Source organism: Mustela erminea, chromosome 14 (assembly GCF_009829155.1).
Source record: "Mustela erminea isolate mMusErm1 chromosome 14, mMusErm1.Pri, whole genome shotgun sequence".
NCBI lineage: Eukaryota > Metazoa > Chordata > Mammalia > Carnivora > Mustelidae > Mustela > Mustela erminea.
This window is the reverse complement of record NC_045627.1, coordinates 7,759,810-7,779,790: the sequence shown is the minus strand read 5'-3', so window position 1 is coordinate 7,779,790 and position 19,981 is coordinate 7,759,810. Positions and strand designations below refer to the sequence as shown.

At 47.9% G+C, this 19,981-nt stretch overlaps 1 protein-coding gene across 1 annotated transcript in view; it reads left to right on the top strand.

The window, feature by feature from the left end:
• NID1 (nidogen 1) overlaps window positions 1–19,981 on the top strand; it is an 81,737-nt gene that overhangs the window by 24,863 nt on the left and 36,893 nt on the right. Inside the window, exons 2-9 of the mRNA XM_032312275.1 lie at window positions 1,315–1,614; window positions 2,850–3,076; window positions 5,476–5,849; window positions 8,460–8,609; window positions 13,505–13,756; window positions 16,005–16,205; window positions 18,501–18,746; window positions 19,585–19,728. Of these exons, the coding sequence (XP_032168166.1) occupies window positions 1,315–1,614; window positions 2,850–3,076; window positions 5,476–5,849; window positions 8,460–8,609; window positions 13,505–13,756; window positions 16,005–16,205; window positions 18,501–18,746; window positions 19,585–19,728 (1,894 nt within the window). The remainder of the gene's footprint in view (window positions 1–1,314; window positions 1,615–2,849; window positions 3,077–5,475; window positions 5,850–8,459; window positions 8,610–13,504; window positions 13,757–16,004; window positions 16,206–18,500; window positions 18,747–19,584; window positions 19,729–19,981) is intronic.

The following is a 19,981-nucleotide window of genomic DNA, read 5'->3' as shown; positions in this document are numbered from 1 at the left end:
TTACCATGGCTTTGTAGGGAACCCAAGTACCCCCACCCCGAGTACCCTCCAACAGTCAAGGGGGTCTTTGTCCCTTTTCCTTTTTCCCAGCAGTGTGGGGGTTAGCTGGGTAAGAACACCTGTCTCTTTTATAGGCAGTTAGAACTGATTTCAAGAAGGTTGTGTGCAGTGATTAAGAGGCCAGCTGTGGAGTCCGGCTCCCTGGGTTTGAATCCCAGTGCCGACAGTTACTGGTAACTTTGGATAAATTTAACTTACTTAATTTTCTCCATCAGGAAAATGTGGATAATATTTTCTAGTCTTATAGAGTTCTTCTGAGAATTAATTGCTAATAAGATGCCTGCAACTTGGTAAACGTTCAGTGTTAGCTCTTATTCTGACGCATTAAACTATTCACAATAAAATGATACCCTAAGGCCCCATTCAAATTTACTTCCTCCTTTTAACAGATGCCCTTTCAATTTATTTACTTATTTATTGTTATTATTTTAAGTAAGATCTACACCCAAAGTGGGGTTTGAATTCACGACTGAGATCAAGAGTCTCATGCTATACCAACAGAGTCAGCCAGGTGCCCCCAAAATGACTTCTTGACCCCATGACTCATTTTATCATCATCTGTGTGTGTCAGTTTTTTCCCATAGTCTTTCGGATTGTGGGTTCCTTGAAGTGAGAGACGTGTACTGTCCATTGTGGGACCCACACCACTTAGCACAGCTCTGGTTTGTAACGGTTATCAGTTTGTTGGGTAAATTAGTGAACACTCTATTTATTTTTTAAAAGATTTTATTTATTTATTTGACAGAGAGACAGCGAGAGGGGGAACACAAGCATAGGGAGTGGGAGAGGGAGGAAGCAGGCTTCCAGCTGAGCGGGGAACCTGACGCAGGGCTTGATCCCAGGACCTGGGATCTTGATCGGAGCCGAAGGCAGAGGCTTAACAACTGAGTCACCCAGGTGCTCCTAGTTGAAGGCTTCAGTAATGGCTTAGGTTTGAGTGCTACTTTGCATGTAAAGCAGGCACACATGGGAAACCCAAGACTCGAAGTTCAAGACACATATCCAAGGTCCAGTGATGGCTATGTATGTGCCAGGGTCAGGTCCTGTGACTGTTGCCCCACTCCCCCTCCACCAGCCCATCCTGTGTAGGAGAGAGGAGCTGAATTTCATAATTCGGGATCATGTCCTTCTCTAGTTCTATTGTATCTGACAGACTGGGGGTACCTGTGACAGCATTCTGTGCGTGGGAGATCAGAGTCCCCAAGAAAGACGTTTTTTCCCACTCTCCTCTTAACTCTGCTTTGTTTTGTACAGGTCACCACAAATGGCATCATTGCCATGAGTGAACCCCCAGCCAAAGAGATCTCTCCGGGCTTCTTCCCACCAACATTCGGAGCGGTCGCACCCTTCCTGGCGGACTTGGACACGACAGATGGCCTCGGGAAGGTTTATTATCGGGAGGACTTATCCCCGTCCGTCACTCAGCTGGCTGCAGAGTGTGTCCAGAGAGGGTTCCCAGAAGTCCCTTTCCAGCCCAGTAGCGTGGTGGTTGTCACTTGGGAATCTGTGGCCCCCTACCAGGGACCCAGCAAGGACCCCGACCAGGAAGGCAAGGTAAGGACCTCCCAGGTACAAGGGCAAATAGTCAACAGGTTGGTTTTGCTCACTTTGGTCTTCCTTGAAGGAAGGGAGACACTGGAGTAGGTTAAAAAGTCATCTCTAGGTCTAAGGTAACTTTCCGGGACATGCTTCTCTTTCTCCTTAGAAAAAACAATTTCACTCCACCATTATTTAATTTTTATAATATTACAGAGTAGAGAGAAACTGGAAAGGGCCAAAAGCACTCCATTTAAACAGAGGATGTTCCAGGTTTGGGACAGGGGATGTCCCAAAGTGGGTATCACAGATCACCAGTTCTACAAGATAGTCCTTGGGAAAAAGCCCTCCCATGCTCAGATAAGTTCGGGAAATGCAAAACTTGATCTCCCCCTTGATGACTCACTCTGAAAAGCCCTGCAATAAAGAAACCTGCTTAATTTTAAAGAAAAAAAAATTTAGCCGTCCCCAAACCTTTTGACCATACTCTTTTTTCCCTCCCAAATAAAATACATTACGTCCTGCAGAACACCCTTTGGGAAAGCCTGCTATGGGCCTGCAGGACACATCTTGCTTTTTTATCTGTCTGATGCTCTATTTGAAAACTGCCTAAAAACTTCAGTTTCCCAACTGTGTGTCCCTTCTACTTGAGTAGTGAGGACCCAGCCCCGTGGACAGAGCCCTTGCCCCCCTCTTGGGCCTCATCTCCCCTTACCCCCTTCCTTTTCTGCACACCCTTTGACATAGCTTCCCTCTCTGCTTGCTGCGTCTCCTCCCTGACCCCCCACTACTGGTGTCCAACCCATACTTGATGCTCTAGACTCACACAGCCGCGTCTGCTCCCACCCCCCAGCTTCGGGCACTTACTGTATGTTGCTTGGGCTCAATAAATGTATGACGAATGGTGAGTGTGGTTAATATGTTTAATGGCCATGGAAACAAATTCTAAGGGTAAGGATTTGCTACGTGGCATGAGATTTAGGTCACTGTCCAGAGGTAGCATCTCTAGAATTTTTGGCTACACTTCATGCGGAGGGTGATTCATTAAATGACTGGAAAATTTCATGTTGACAAAGCCTTAGAGATATTTAAGTGGAGCTGTCCTGGAGTACCTGGTTCTTGCTACAAAAATACTTCTAGAATGAGGTAAGAGGACGGCCACCTCTGGGCTTCCTCTGTATAGTCTGGTGAATCGAACGATTTAAATCTATCAGTATATTCCCGAGTAACTGAATCTCAACTCATCTTCACAGAGAAATACATTCCAGGCTGTTCTGGCCTCCTCTGACTCCAGCTCCTATGCCATCTTCCTCTATCCTGAAGACGGTCTGCAGTTCTATACGACGTTCTCGAAGAAAGACGAGAGCCAAGTTCCCGCTGTGGTTGCATTCAGTCAAGGTGCACAGGGATTATTCTGGAAGAGCGAAGGAGCTTATAACATATTTGCTAACGACAGAGAATCAATTGGAAATTTGGCCAAGTATGCTTTCTTTGTTCTCCAGTAGATTCTCCCCGTAATGATCATTTTATTGTTAAGATGATCATTTTATTATTTTATTAAGGATGATATAATGGGCCCTAAAGAACAATACCTAAAATTGTTCCCAGAGATTTAAATGTTGTATATAGTTTTTATATTATGTAGTGCTTTTTTCCTGATGAACTCAAAGTAATATACTCTCAGAACGAATAGACATACCTTTTTTCAGATACCATGCTCATCTGGAAGTTTCTACCAGCTCCTCTGTGAGTCTACAATTAGAAATAAATGCTATTCAAACCCTGTCTCCTGAACCCAAGCTGAGAAAAACCTTCTCCCCCCACATGGACTAGGGGAGAAATTCTTACAACAGATTTAGGGTTCTTGGGGCGCCTGGGTGGCTCAGTGTGTTAAGGTCTGCCTTCAGCTCAGGTCATGATCCCAGGGTCCTGGGATCGAGCCCTGCATCAGGCTGTCTGCTCAGCGGGGAGCCTGCTTCCCTCCCCCCTGCCCCCGCCTGCCTCTCTGCCTACTTGTGATCTCTGTCAAATAAATAAAATCTTAAAAAAAAAAAGAAAAGAAAAGAAAAAGAATTAGGGTTCTCCTGGGCTATTTTGCAGAATCTGGGAAAAGTGGGGAAAGCTCAGACTGCTTTCTTCTAAAACTAGAATCTTTCCCCTCCCATTGTGCCTTAAAAAGTGAAGAGAGAACAGCCTCCCTCCCATTTTCATGTAGTCCAACTAAGTCTAAAACCCCCCTGCCCTTGGCTTAATGGTGTGCTTAGCAGGGGGCTCTGTGTGGTGGAGAGACCCCGCTTCTCTGCTGCTTGCGTGTTTCACTGGTGTGATCACTCCTCGCCTGGCTGGGTGCCAGCTTCACACGTTGTCTTGCTCCACAGGAAGCTGAGAAGAGAACCGTTCTTCACACCACACAGATGCAGTAGACTTAACTAACTTCCAGAACACAGATAATAGTAAAATAATTCAGTGTGATGAGTTTCAAGTGTTTATGGCCTTTGTTTTTATAATCATTTATGGGATTGTAAGTTTCTGTGATTTTAATTTTTTGCAGTGGCTCTGTTTAATAACTGGCTTGCAAAATTACTAAAACGTAGCCGTTGGATCTCTTGAGCTGGCTGGCGGGTCCCTGCATACCACTGCCTTTCCCGGAGTCCTTGGACAGGCAGACTGAGCACACACCCCTCTCCTTCTGAAGGCTTTCTCGATTCCTCATCCCCTGTCCCACCCCCAATGTTGGGTTCTCCACTGGGTAATGTCTGTCCCCTCTTTTCCCATGTAGAAGCTGGTCATTTTCCATAGTTTGCAGGAGGAGAGCTTCCAATCATAGACACAGACGCACAGTAAAAATGGCGGAGAAGGAAGAGAGATTAGGGTCATTCTGCTGTGGTTTTTAATTACACAAGGCCTTTCGGATCTGAATGTCCTTTGCACTTCACTATAGGGACAGGAAAAGGTAAACTGAGACTTGTCCGAGATTCCACAGCTGATAGAGCTGGCATTTCTGATAATCCAAGTCTGTACTATGTTCACTCACAACACTTCTGACACCACATGGATGGGTTTTTTTTTTCCCAATACCTACCGATTCTCTCACTCTCCGGGCATCTCTTCACTGTCCTACAATTCAGCTGGGTTCTGATGCAGACAGCCCCGGCTGAGCACAGACCCCGAGAGACTGCCCCCGCTTTGGAAGCCAGCCCTAAGCTCCAGGTGCTATACTCCCTGCATATCTGGTCTGCCAGCTATAAGTCAGGGGTTTCTGGAACACCCCCCACCCCAGGTTCCATAACTTTGCTGGCATGGCTCACAGAACTCAGGAAAGCACTTTTCTTACTACACCGGTTTATTTTAAAGGGTGCAACTCAGGAACAGGCAAATAGAAAGAATGTATATGACAAGATATTGGAGGGAGAGGGGGCTTCAATCTTCCATGCCGGCTCTGGGCACACCATCCTCCTATGCTCACCAATCCCAGAGCTCTCCTAACCTCATCGTTTAGCGGATTTTATTACATAAACATGTTTGATGGACTCCTTGGCCATTGGCTGTTAACTCCGTCTCCAACCCCTCTCCCGTCTCTGGAAGTCAGGTCCTGGGGCTGAAAGTTCCAACCCTCTCATCGTGCCCCGCTGGATGGAAGCGTCCATCCCGTCTCCATCCTGAAGCTCACTAGGGTCCCAGTCACCTGCCTTCTCATGAGCATGCGAGAGACGGAGATTACGAGGATTTTAGGAACTTATCTGCCAGAACCAGAGACCAAGACAGAGTAGGCAGTGGGTTTCAGGCTGACCCCCAGATCCCCGGGACTCCTCCAACTTGCGTAGTGGGGGCGGTTTGTGGGTTGCTGGCCCGTTTCTAAGAAACCTGTCCTTCCTCCAGGAGCAGCAACTCGGGGCAGCAGGGCGTCTGGGTGTTTGAGATCGGGAGCCCCGCCACAGCCAGCGGCGTGGTGCCATCCGACGTGAGCCTCGGACTGGACGATGGAGCGGAGTACGATGACGAGGACTATGAGCCGATGACACAGCTGGACCTGGAAGACGCGAGCACGACAACTTTCCCCCACGAGGCCCAGGGGAGGGGAGACCCAGACACGCACAGCGGGCCCCGTGTCCTCGCCCCCCGCCGCCTGCCCACCGAGAGACTCCCCAGGCCTCCCACGGAGAGGACCAGGTCGTTCCAGCCGCCCGCGGAGACATTTCCCCGGCAGCCTGTGCAGGTCATAGACGTGGACGAAGTCGAGGAGACGGGAGTGGGTGAGGCCATTTGCCACCCAGCGGGTCTGTCCAGGGGCAGTTGGATCTCCCGATGGGAGTTCTGCTGGAGGGTGTCTGTCGCCTTACGTGACGGTTTGGGGGGAGGGTGAGAGCCGGGGACAGGGAGGCGGCCCTCGCGGCTGTGGGGCTTTGCTGGACGGGCCTGATGGCTTCAAAGACTCCGAGGGATCTTTGGGGATCAGGGCTGTGGCTATGAGGCTGCTGAGCCGGCGCTCTTTCAAGTGTCTCCTGCCTCCTCTTTGGTCCTGTTTTAAAGAAAAAATTGCTTTGGAGTTATTTTGAAAGTCAGATTTTCTTGTTTGTGACTTCTGGGATCAGAAATAGATTCACCCACCTGAAAAAACAGTTTAGAAATTTCTTTGGCTATTTACCCCGTTTATCTTTGACATTTGTTTCCTCTTGGTTTTGGAATGAGGGTGGTTGATTATTTTTTCCTCCCAGGTCCTGTGTCAGCTTCAGAGTTGGTTTGTGAAGATGTAAAAATACAAAACCAATGGAGTTACCCTTTTATTTATTTATTTTTTAAAGATGTTATTTATTTATTTGACAGACAGAGACCACAAGTAGGCAGAGAGGCAGGCAGAGAGAGAGATGAGGAAGCAGGCTCCCCGCGGAGCAGAGAGCCCGATGCGGGGCTCGATCCCAGGACCCTGGGATCATGACCTGAGCTGAAGACAGAGGCTTTAACCCACTGAGCCACCCAGGCGCCCCTGGAGTTACCCTTTTAGAGATGCCTTTTTTTGAAAGAGAGTTTTAAAACACAATCTTTTCTTGTCAACCATATTCTTTCGGATTTTTGTTACATTTTTGATAGAAAAACCATTGGTGTGCCAGCGTGCTTTGATTTGTCTTATAACAGATGTTCAAACTGAGCTGAAGGACTGATTCGGCTTCAGGCTGACCTGTACCCTCTGACATCCACATTCGTGAGATGGTCCAAGCCTCCACATGATGCTTTGATTCTAGTACGAGGTTATAAGGCCCCCAGAGAAATCAACTCCATCCACAAGATTCACTCAATTTTTATTTCTCTTTACTTCCGATTTGCTTCACAGCAGTCGTTCTAAATGTCTGTTCTTCTTTGAGTATCCCAAAGCTCGGACAGGATCGGGTGGCCCTGGGAACTGTGCTTGCTCAGCTTCCAAGGCACAGACATGACGAAGTTACCCATTATGGCATGAGGAGGACATGGGTTCATGGCTCAGAGCTCCCCTCCACATCCTGGATTTCCTGGGGCGACATTAACAGCTCTCAGCACACAGTTCTCTGCCCTTAAATAGCTGGTTCCAGACTAATTCCCCCAGATATGGGGAGTATGTTGACTCGCCCATGTGGAGTCTGGAGTCTTACTCTGCTTTTCCCCTATCTAGGTGTCTGTGGGATTCTTATCTATGAAGCCATCGCTTTGACATGAGATCAGAGCTAGCACTAACGACTTAGGGAGGTATATAGATAGTACTTGGTCCTGATAAAAGCCTAGATTTGAACCCCCAATGTGTCTAAAACAGATGTTTTTCTGTTCCTCTGTCCCATGGCTTTCTTTCACTGTTTTTATGAGAAAGGTCAGTTTTCTGTAGGCAGCCGTACATTCCTGGTGTTATTTGAAAAGTCGCCGGCAGATTCACAGGCCGTCAGGGACACACTGGGAGCCGGGCCACAGCTGGAGCCGAAGCCGTCAGTCACGTCCTGTGCTCAGCTTAGGGCCCAAGTGTTCCCAGCGCCAAACGCCTCCTTTATACGCACTGGAAATTCCCGCTTGTGTGGACGAATTCCCGCCTGTGTAGACAAATCCCATCTACCTAGGTTAAACTTTACTTTCTTCTTCCTTCATAACACTCAATTATAAATTGGATCATTATCCCCTCGAAAAGCCCATCTCTCCTCCGGCTCCTTGAGCTTTTGAACTTCATTCTAAGTTAATTTGCTTTGGATTATAAAATTTAATGAGATGATTCATAATTCTCACAAAATGAAGCCAGGAGGTAGGAATTTGAAATAGAAATTCTTTTTGTTCTTGGGTCAAAGAGCTTTAGACCAAGTGTGACCAGGGAATTATTTCTAATCAGCTTCTGCATATAAGAGCTTCTGAATTTTCCCCTGGGGGAGAAAAAGGAGAAAGTTTTAAAATATTTTCAGGTCATCAAAATGCAAATTTTAAGATATATGTATATACATATATAATTATTTTTAACCACAATTAAAAGATAGTACGAAAAAAAAATTTGAGTTCTGTCCCAAAATGTGAAGCTAATCTGACCCCATTACACAGGTACCATATTAAGGTTGGTATTGGGTGGCGGTGACCTAGTATTGATACAGTGATAATATGGATTCAGTGATCCAACCCATTGGATTATAGCATTTTTAAATAATACCTCTGTGATTTCTCAGACTCCTTCTAGATCCACTTGCCTTGGTGGTTGGACTGCAGGAGCCACCGCAGGACCTAGGTGGCTATCGGTGGTGAGCGCCGGCCCAGAATGCCCCCGCAGATGGGAATTCCTGCAAGGCTTGGGCATGCACGGGACAGGGAAGCCTGGCCACCCACCGTGCAAAGTGCTGACGGCACACTGTGTTTTCTCCGAACAGTGTTCAGCTACAACACGGACTTCCGCCAGACGTGCGCCAACAACAGACACCAGTGCTCTGTGCACGCCGAGTGCAGGGACTTCGCCACCGGCTTCTGCTGCAGCTGCGTGGCCGGCTACACCGGCAACGGCCGGCAGTGTGTTGCGGAAGGTAATTGGCTTTGGGGGTGCGTGGGGGGCTCAGTCCATTAACAGTCCCATTCCTGGTTTCGACTCAGGGTCATGATCTCAGGTTGTGAAATTAGGCCCAGGGTTGGGTTCCACACTGGGCGTGGAGCCTGCTTTGGATTCCCTCTCTCCTCCCTCTGCTCGCCGGCTCTCTTGCGCTCTCTCTCTCTCTCTCAGGAAAGGAAAGAAGGCATTTGGCTTTTATGTGTTCCATTTGTGCAGGGAGAAGGAGGGAGTGGAGTTTTTGTTTTGAGGTTTGTTTTGAAATGTTGGCCTCTACCCAGCTCTCCGAAGGGGGAGTAGTGTTTTTTGTAGATACTAGACTTTAAGTGATATTTAATCTCTCGTTACCATTCTTTCTCATCCTTTTCTAACGCCCGTTTCTCAGGGAATGCCCACTTTAGCACTATGGTGAGGTCTCTTTCTTTCCTGTGCTCTGTCCTTCACCGTCTTGGAAATGACTGCCCGTGGGAGCCCAGCTTCACAGCTGCCCCTCGTGTGGGACGAAGGCTGAAGTGTTGAAAGAGCGCAGCCCGGACCAGGCACGGTGAATGCCTCTCGTTTTCCTCTGTTCCTTTCCAACCTCCTCCGTGGTGTTGTTCACAGACCTGAGAGCTTGTGAAACCCCAGCGGGGCCACAGTGGGCAGGCGTGGACCAAAGTTTGTAGTGGGGAAAGTGTGTTCCAGCACCCTTCCCCTTAGGCTGTCCTCTCGTTGTGCCCCTGAAGTCCCAGCATGATGATGGCGGGACATGAGAAGTACACCACTTAATTCTGGAGCACAAGACCCATTGTGGGGCTGACGCCAAAACCCATTAAGCTGTAGGTCAGCATCATTCCTTGCTTTGCCCCCAAGAGGACCAACCGGTGTTGATGCTCTCGGGTGAGCAGGAGAATCTGGGTGAAAGCCTAGACGGTCAGGATAATGATACTCAGAGAGTGAGACCTCTGGGAGCCTGGAGCTATAAACTAAAATTAAAACAAGAACAACAAAAACCCGACCCTACTGAACCTTTGTCCCCTCAGACACCAAGTTACCTCACTTGTCACTCACTGGTCATTTTCCTCGTGTTGAATGAGGAACCTCAACTGTTCTGCAAAATTTGACTAAATTAAGGCACCTGGGTGGCTCAGTGGGTTAAAGCCTCTGCCTTCGGCTGGGGTCATGATCCCAGGGTCCTGGGATCGAGTCCCGCATCGGGCTCTCTGCTCGACAGGGAACCTGCTTCCCTTCCTCTCTCTCTGCCTGCCTCTCTGACTACTTGTGATCTCTGTCTGTCAAATAAATAAATAAAATATTTTAAAAAAATTTGACTAAATTAAACTCAGTTGGAGGAATTAAACTCAGTTGGTTTCTGTTTTTCACATCGCCAGCCATAGCTGTAGTTGAATCAGTTATTTCAATTTGCTAAAAAAAGTTTCCTTCTCGGTCACAGTGAGATAAAGTGAGTTTTGCTAAATACCATCTGAAGAAATGAAAGAAAATTATGTGTACGTCTCATGTAAATTCGGGGGGATGTTCTGAACTGTAAATATGTTCTGTTTTCTTTGAAATCCCACCACCCCAGGTATGACGTGCCTTTGCTTCTTTGTTTCAGGCTTGGCTTTTGTACTTCTCTCACCCTGAGAGAAGCTTCCAGAATCTGCAAGGAGAGCTCATTCTCAAAGAGCAACCTCTTAGCTCTTCCCACGCCAGTATCAGAGCTGGAAATGCTGAGCAGTTTGTTTGGAGGCAAGCTCAGCTATAACAGACTGTCCAGCTGCATATTTTGACATTATATACACGCCCCATAATAGTTCTGTGGTTTAAATATTTGTTGGATTCCTGCTACTTATAAAACTATTTTCTGGCTCAAGGTTTGGTGGAAAAAATTTGTTTGGTTTCCTTCGCTTGGCTTTCCTGCTTGTTTCTGTAATTGTTTGGGGGATGCATTTTTTCACTATTAGTCTTCCAACTGCATAGCACTCCCTGGTGTAATGACACAATCTGTGTGTAGAAGCACTGTGTTTATCCAGCATGCCTTGTCTGGCCAGTGACCCTGCATAATGGCTTGGGTGTACTGAACACAGCAAAAGATCTGCACAAGGGTCCGTCCGTGGGTTGGCATCTGTCAGTATTTGGTTCCTTTCTTCTAGCTATGTGTTCTGTTGCACCTGCTCAAGGGTGAGCCCGTCTGTCAGGGTTACTCAACAGACTTTACTGGGAACTTACTGCATTCCGAAAACTGTGCTGAGTCCCAAGGGAAGGAGCTGGGCATGAACATCCTGTCCCTGGTAATCTGTGAAGAGAACCAATGTATGTGCAATCGATAACTGATCGAATTTAATTGTGCATCAAACCTGAACAGCCCAAGGTGACTTGTTGACCTCTTCCTTCAGTTTTCTTTTTTTTTTATTACCTTTTCTTTAAACTAACATATAATGTATTATTAGCCCCAGGGGTACAGGTCTGTGAATCAGGCTTACACACTTCCCAGCACTCACTATAGCACATGCCCTCCCCAATGTCCATAACCCAACCACCCTCTCCCGCCGCACCTCCCCCCGCGACCCCCAGTTTGTTTGGTGAGATTAAGAGTCTCTTATGGTTTGTTTCCCTCCCAATCCCATCTTGTTTCATTTTTTCTCTTCCCTACCCTCTCAACCCCCCACTTTGCCTCTCAACTTCCTCATATCAGGGAGATCATATGATAATTGTCTTTCTCTGATTAACTTACTTTGCTCAGCATAATACCCTCTAGTTCCATCCATGTCATTGCAAATGGCAGGATTTCATTTCTTTTAATGGCTTCATAGTATTCCATTGTGTATATGAACCACATCTTTATCCATTCATCTGTTGGTGGACATCTAGGTTCTTTCCATAGTTTGGCTACTGTGGACATCACAAAAACAGACACAAATCAATGGAACAGAATAGAGAGCCCAGAAATAGACCCTCAACTGTATGGCCCTTCAGTTTTCTTAAAGCTATAATTAACACCCTTGTTTAAAGCATAGAGTTTGGTGGGTTTTCGGCTCTTCACTCATTTGGGCAACTATCACCTCTGTTTGGTTGTAGAACACTTTTATCAGTCCAGAAAGAAACGCTGTACCTACTAGCCGTCTTCCCCACTTCCCCCGGGTCCCCTGTCCCTGTCCACAACTAATCCATGCGCTCTCCTGATGGGTTGTCTTCTTCAGAAATCTTTCCATCCCATTCCACGGAATCATACAATATGGAACCGTCCAAGTCTGGCTTCTTTCACTTAGCAGGTGTTTCTGGGGTCCGTCCGTGTGTTGGCATCTGTCAGTATTTGGTTCCTTTCTTCTAGCTATGTGTTCTGTTGCACGGTTATACCAACGATGGGCATTCTGGCCGTTATGAACAAGGCTACTAACAACATTTGTGTACAAGTTCTTGTGTGGACCTAGCTTTCCTGTTCTTTGGGGAATATATTTAAGAGTTGGAATTTCTGGATCATATGGTAACCTTCAGTTTTCTTATTTTTAAAAATTTTTTAGGAAGATTTTATTTATTTGACACAGACAGAGATCACAAGTAGTCAGAGAGGCAGGCAGAGAGAGAGGAGGAAGCAGGCTCCCTGCTGAGCAGAGAGCCCGATGCGGGGCTCGATCCCAGGACCCTGAGATCATGACCTGAGCCGAAGGCAGAGGCTTAACCCACTGAGCCCTCAGGCACCCCAACTTTTCTTATTTGAAAGAACAACTTCATTTCTTTAGATCTGACATTTTCCTGATTAAACAGGAACATATGCACCTCCTAGATCTTCATGAAACATAGAGGCATATGTTATAGCAAATGAAAGTTTACTGTATTGCCCTGAGTTAATCCCTGTTGGCAATTTTGTGTATATCTCTTTTGGTATTTTCCCCCAGGTATATGCTGACACTTATTATTAATGTGTTTTTTAAAACAAAAATATTATTTTTTATATATTATTAGGTAATTTATGGCAAAAGCTTTTAAATTTCCATAGTACGTTGTGTATCTTTCCCAGTTGTCTGAATGGAACAGTCAGCCGTGACTATGCCCTAGCCTACAAGCTGGTCGGGGCCATTGGCCACATTGTGTGGTGCGTGACATCTGTGGTGCCTGTGGCCGTTGCCTCTTGGGCCGACGGACAGTCCTCACGCTTGGCAAGAGGACCATAATTGAGCCCAAGCTGTGTGTTAAGATGTGTGATAGATCAGGCCGCCAAATGTCCCAGACTCCCAGGACCATCCGTTCCGGCTCTCTTTCCCACCCAGATTACTCATTCTGTCCATTAGACGCTCAAAAGTGATCAGTTATGGGATCACCTAGTTCTGCATCACCCGTGACACTGTTCTTCTCCTGAGATTATCTCATTTGTCCCCGAAGTTCCTCCATCACACGTGGCTCCTGTCGGAGCTCCTTCCGTGCTGTTATCCATCAGCATGGGAAGGAGGCGGGATGCTGGAATTTCTAAGGCTCACAGATGGTTGTATGTACTGTCCTCTTGAGGACAACTACTTTGACTTAACCCAAAGCCCTTTACCCCAATGCTGTTCTGCCTCTTTGCTTTATAGGTACAGGTCCAGGATGCCTGGGGGACTCAGTCAGCTAAGCGTCTGCCTTCAGCTCGGGTCATGATCCCAGGATCCTGGGATTGACTCCCGCATCGGGCTCCTTGCTCAGTGGGGAGCCTGCTGCTTCCTCCTCCTCTACCTGCCACTCTACCTGCTGGTGCTCTCTCTCTCTCTTTCACTCTCTCTCTGTGACAGATAAATAAATAAAATCTTTTTAAAAATTAATAAATAAAATCTTAAAAAAAAATTTTTTTTTTAAATATAGGTATAGGTCCTACCAGGCACATTCTTCTTTTTGAGAAGGCTGGCCTTTTTGTTTCCTGCTCAGGCTCCCCCCAGCGAGTTAATGGCAAGGTGAAAGGAAGGATCTTTGTGGGGGACAGCCCGGTCCCCATCGTCTTTGAGAACACTGACCTCCACTCTTACGTGGTGATGAACCACGGGCGCTCCTACACGGCCATCAGCACCATTCCCGAGACCGTTGGCTACTCTCTGCTTCCCCTGGCCCCTGTCGGAGGCATCATTGGATGGATGTTTGCAGTGGAACAGGATGGATTCAAGAATGGGTTCAGCATCACAGGTAAACTGTCTCAGACATTCCAGCCAGTGGGCCACCCGGGGGTGCCTGGGGAGCCTGGGCGTGAATGGAAGGGGAATTCCAGGTCTGCAGACAACTTACTGATGAGCGTTTGGGGGCTCCAGAAAGAAGATGTTGGGGTAAAACCATCATTAATTTTTTCATTAGTATGTACTCACTTAGGCCATCTAGAATTGCATTTTGATCAGGGAGTGATTTCGTGGTGGAGGTTTTAGAAGTCTCCAGCGGGGCCCATGAGGTGACCTCATGAAGCCTCCCACCCCGAAGTGTTTCTCGAGCCTCCCGTGCCTCATTCTGTTCCTCAAGCCTCCAAATTCCCAGCCAACCTGATCTGATATTTGCTTTGGTATCTGCTTGGAGAACAGAAACTTTTCATTTCTAGCTGGAAAATTAAACCTGAGAGACACAATCCTCTCAAGTCTTAGAAAACCTGACTTTCCTTGGAGCTTTTTAGAGGCTTTGCCCTGTCAGGGACAGTTCAGTCTTTAGTAGACACATGGACAGATGGTCAGGTGGGGGGAGCATTTTCATAGTGTGGCCGTGATGCCTCCCACGTCCTGCTGAGGCCAGCTCCCCTGTGCGTGCTGGAGGCCCTTTCCTGGAACAGCTTGGATACGAGAGACTGTGTCCTTCCTCTCTGGCCACTCCCAGGACCTGGAGCCTGCTCTGGGTCACAGTACTCATCGCTGCCTCTGAGCCCCTCAGTCTGTTATCTCCCCACTGCCTCGCCTGGCTGGAGCCTCAGCCAGACTTTATCGCAGAGACACCGTGAGACAGGGTCCCTAGGCTTTGCATGGGTAACCCTCCAACAGCTACAGAGGCTTCTGTAAATGTGACCATTTTAAGAAAGGAGAGGATATATATTTGGAAAGGGGGGCAACTACCCATAAGATATCAAATGCATGGCATAATATTTTTTCCCTCTCTCCCCCAGGCACATATATCCCGAGTATTATTACTGAGTTCATGTTCTCATGCAAACATGCTCCTTCCTTTGCACACACAGTGGAGCTTTGCAGTCGACCACAGATGCTGCTCCTTCCTGCACAGCTTTTCAACGTGGTGTTGCTTTGTCTGTGGGTTCATTTAAACTGGCCATATTTCATAACAACTATCGTCAGCACAGCCGAGGGAGACTTGACAAATCCCCTGCCACAGCAAATCTGTGTTTCGTTTTGACAGTGGCTCTTAACTGCCCTGGGACCTGGATTAGCACTTGGATATCTGCCTGGGACTATTATAAAGCAGGGGTTGTCCCATCCTCTGCCAAGGGGCAGATCGTAAATATTTGCTTTGCCTAAATATTTTTGTCTATACGTCTCCCTTGCAACTCGGGAGCAAAAGCACCGTAGCTCGTATGTAAATGAGTCAGTGTGGCAGTGTTCTGATGCAACTTCGCTAGTGGGCACTAAAACTTAGTATTCATATAATTTTCACATATTATATATGTGAAATATGTATGATAATATACATAATATGAAATGTTATTCTTTTGGCTTCTTAATAAACCATTTAAAAACATAAACATCATTCTTGGCCCCAGGGCTACTGGCCAGAGTTCGCGCCGGGGCCCTAGTTTGCCAGCATCCCCACCATCCTGGGGGTCTGCACATGTGGAAAAGGGAAGAAGCTGGTAGTAGGGCAAGGGTTTCTGCCGCTGTATGGGGCTGCACAAGCTGAGGGGAGTTGTTGCCCCAACCCCCGTCGTGAGTGCTCCCTGAGCGGTTTTGGGGACCGGTGATGGTGTGCAGCGCACTGAGCTGTTCCAACAGTTGTCACCACCAGTTGGCATCTTGGAGCCCTTGACATTTGACGGAGCACTTTTGTAACATGCTTTTTCTCATCTAGTCTCCACAAGGTAGCCTGTATCCGTCTTTATCATCAAGACACGGAGGCTCGGCGGTTGGGTAACTTGTTCCCGTTCGCTCAGTCAGTACCTGGCACAGCTGGGAGTCAGACTCCTGTCCTTGGCGTCTCCCAGCTCTGTCCCTGAGCCCACCACGACCCAGAGGCTGGTGTGGGGCTGGGAAGCAGCTTCTCTCCTCTGTGTGTGTTCAGCGGGGCCGCGTGGAGGTCCCGGCTCTGCCCTCAGTGTCACCAGCTCTGTGTCTCCCGACCCAACTAAAGCGCTCATGGAGGAGGTGCGAGTCTCCTCGGGCAGCACCCCCACGCCTGGGGCTGGCCTGAGGGGGACTTCCCAGACGGTAGAATGTCGGGCCTTGCTTTCCAGGAGGCGAGTTCACCCGCCAGGCTGAGGTGACCTTTGTGGGGTCCCCGGGCAAGCTGATCATCAAGCAGCAGTTCAGCGGCATTGACGAGCACGGACACTTGACCATCGACACAGAGCTGGAAGGCCACGTGCCCCACATCCCGTTCGGCTCCTCCGTGCACATCGAGCCCTACACAGAGCTCTACCACTACTCCCGTGGGGGTGAGCCGCCAGCGCTGCATGGGGGGCGGGGGGATGGGAGGTAAGGAGATGGGAGGGAGGGGCCGGGGGTAGCGGGGAGGGTTGTGGGGACAACCCTAGCTCCCCACTGACTCCAGACCCACCCACTGCTCCAGCGGCCCTACTACACCAGGGTGGTCTCCTGGGCTTCCTGGCAGGAAACAGATGGGCGCTAGCTTATTAAAATCACCTTTTCCTCTAATTACAGACATAATACAGACATAGAAAAATAGTGCCCCCAAAAAAGAAATTACGCATAATGGTAAAACTGGGGCATAATTATTATTAGGTTTAAATTATTTCCTTTCAGCCTTTTCTCCATTTACATATAAAATACCCCAGCAGAGGCTCCTGGCTGTCTGGGTGGTAGGTGGGGGGGTGGACTGGAGGATTTGAAGGATTTTTAAAGATTATTTAAAAATAAAAATCTTGAAAAATATCCATTATAAATAAATAAATATATATATATATATAAAAAATATTTCAGTATAGATCTTGTAAGTCCTAGGGATATAACCTACAGCATGGCTATTGTATCTGTATGTAAATATATGTGCATTTGTATATATGTATATACCTATATTTTAATTTAGTATTTCACATAATTTCACACTTACATTAGAGTTGAAAGTAACACAATTTCCACCTGCCATTTACCCAGTTTCACCAATTGTTAAGATTTTGCCATATTTATTTTATCATTCTCTTACCTAGAGATATATATATATATTTTTGCAAATAATACATTTTTGGAAAATAAGTTGTAGTCATTGTGATTGTCCACCCCCTGAATAAGTCCCCCGTTTTTCTTAAGAACAAAAATATTCTGTTATGTGGACACAGCACAATGATCACTGTCAGGAAACTTGACATTGATGCAGTATTATCATGTTCTCTACAGTTGGGTATATAGTTTTTCATTTAAATAGAATAGCAGTGGTACCCCATTATTATATCTTCATTTTCCAGTTAATTTAAAATCCTGAATACTTTATAGTTCATTCAATAGGCTTTGAAAATCCTTTTTAATGAATCGGTACTACTCTTTTATATGGCCATTAATTTAAACCATTCTCTTCTCTAAAGCTTACGTTATTTCCAATTTTCCCATCCTATAATGAGTTCCAAGGACCATCTTCACCATAAATCTTGACCAAATTTCCGATTCTTTCCTAAGATTCAATTCCTAGAAGTAGAGTTGCTGAGCCAAACAATAGAAACTTTTTGAAGTCTCTCATTAAATTGCCATCCAGCGAGGTTGTACTAATTACCACGGCTTGTGGCCTGATCAGGCTCCCCTGGAGACCACGCGGCTTGGTAAATGGGAGCTGGAATGAGCAGCGGGACCCCGGCTGCAGTCAGCCTGCGACCAGATGGTGTTTCTGGCAGCGTAGCACGTGGGAGCTGGACAAGAGACAGCTTATACTAATCTTTTATTTATCCTCTGGCTTTTGTTATGAACTACAGCAGAGCACACAAATATAAAGAGCCTTTTATTCTTTCTTTTTTTTTTTTTAAATAGGAAGTTGAGAGTTTCATCATATGGTTGAAAATCAGGCTCTCTCCTGAGTGGGAAGACTGTCTCTCTTCTCCTCTCTTGAGGTTTGCTCACAGCATTTTAGTAATTTTCCAGAAATTGGCTACATGAAACCCACTTAGTGTCTTCTTTTTATTTTTTATTTTTTGTATCAGAGAACTGCTTCATCTAGAGTGATACATAGCAGCCACTATTTGTTGAATCCCAGATGCGATAACCTCTAGAAAGCTGCCAGCCCTCTGCTAGTCACGATGTCCATGCCACATCAGTGGTAGTATATCATAGTAGCGTTAGCCTGTGTGGGTCCAGAAATTTGACACACATTATCTCATTCTCACCCCTACCCACTTGTAAAAGAAATGGGGGCTAAAGAGGTTGTAAGTGGCCCACGATTGCACAGCTTGTGCGCGCCGGTGTAGGTTCAGGTGAACCTGCTTTTCTGTGTGTGCCCTTTCCACCAGACTCAATCTCTCGGTTGATTCTGGGTGGCTTCAGAAGCTACAGAGAGCCCTTGAGGCGAGAAAGCGGGAAATATTACCAGTGCCAGCAAGACCATAACAGTATGGGAGACCGAGGTAGCACAAGGAGTCCCAACACAGAAGTAAACGGTCTTAGGTACTGTTCCATCCAATCACTCATCTGGGCAGAGACTTCTGCTTGCGGTTTGAAAGCCCTCGACTAAACCTCTTGCCCCGTTTGTCACCCTGCCTTGTCTCCCTTCTCCGGCCGCCGCATCGCAGTGATCACGTCGTCCTCGTCCCGGGAGTACACCGTGACGGGCCCGGAGCAGGACGGCGCCACCCCCTCCGACATCCACGCTTACCAGTGGCGCCAGACCATCACCTTCCAGGAGTGCGCCCACGACCCCTCCCGGCCGGACCTGCCCAGCACCCAGCAGCTGTCCGTGGACAGTGTGTTTGTCCTGTACAACCGCGAGGAGAAGATCTTGCGCTATGCGCTGAGCAACTCCATCGGTCCTGTGAGGGGTAGGAGTGGCAGCCCGGACATAACCTCTGCTCATCCTTCCATGTGGGGCGGAGCGGACTGTTCAAGGCCACAGCCGGCTTTGGCAGGGCATTTGAGCGCACTCGTGCTTGGCCGTGAAAGGAGCGTGTGCTCAGGGTCTGAGGCTCTAGGCAAAGCCAGTGCAGGTCCGGCACGGAGCCTCCGCACCCCTGCCCAGGGGCAGCACGTCACTGGCTCCGAGGTCCGGTCTGGGGTTGCTCTGGGCTGCATGCGGGAAGCTGGCATTCGGAGAGCTTGCATGCTGTCTGCGTGTCACCCAAATCTTCCAGCCCTACGGGCTCTATATGCTTGGGGTCCAGCATTAGGCTTTTCTCTTTTTAATTCTTTTTGGTGCTCCCTGCATACCCAGGCCACCTCCCCAGCCGGCCGTGTTCATCCTTGCTTAGCTCTATAAAGCAGGAGGAGGACAGGTGTCTTTCTCCCTCCTGTGACAGCTGGGCCCTGGGCATTGGTGGTGGTACTTTTTTTTTTCTTAAAAGGCTCCGCATTAAACATTCTAGGCTTTGCCAGCCCTGTAGTGTCTGAAGATCTTAGTTCTGCCATTGTGGCACGGAAGCAGCCATAGACTATTTGCAAGTGAATGGATGCGGCTGGTTTCCAGTAAAACTTTATTTACAAAAACAGGCATGGATCTGGAGGGACATGCTTTGCCGATCCCGCCGGAGGGTGACATGGGAATCAGCTGGTTTCTAGGCCAGGACCCTCTGGGTCATCAGCTGGGCCTTGCTCTCTGTGGAAGGAGGAAACCCGCAGGCATCCCTGGATCACTCTCTCGGCTTCCGTGTCTCTCCTTCACAGATGGCTCCCCGGATGCCCTGCAGAACCCTTGCTACATCGGCACTCACGGGTGTGACACCAACGCCGCCTGTCGCCCTGGCCCTGGGGTTCAGTTCACCTGCGAGTGTTCCATAGGCTTCCGAGGGGACGGAAGGATCTGCTCTGGTACAACCATCCCTTCTGACTTGTGGGGGCTGGGGAAGAGGCCAGGAGGAGGTGTCCGAAGTCTGCAGACCAGAGGGCTGGGTGAAGAGAGGGAGGGGCGAGGGGAGCACCAGGGCGTGTGCCAGGCCCCACACCTGGGGTTCTTGTGGTTGTCTTGCAGAACTGAAACACTGTCCCCATTAAACAACTCCCCATTCCCTTGTCCCCCGGCCCTACTTTCCATGAATATGACTCTTTACATACCTCATAGAGT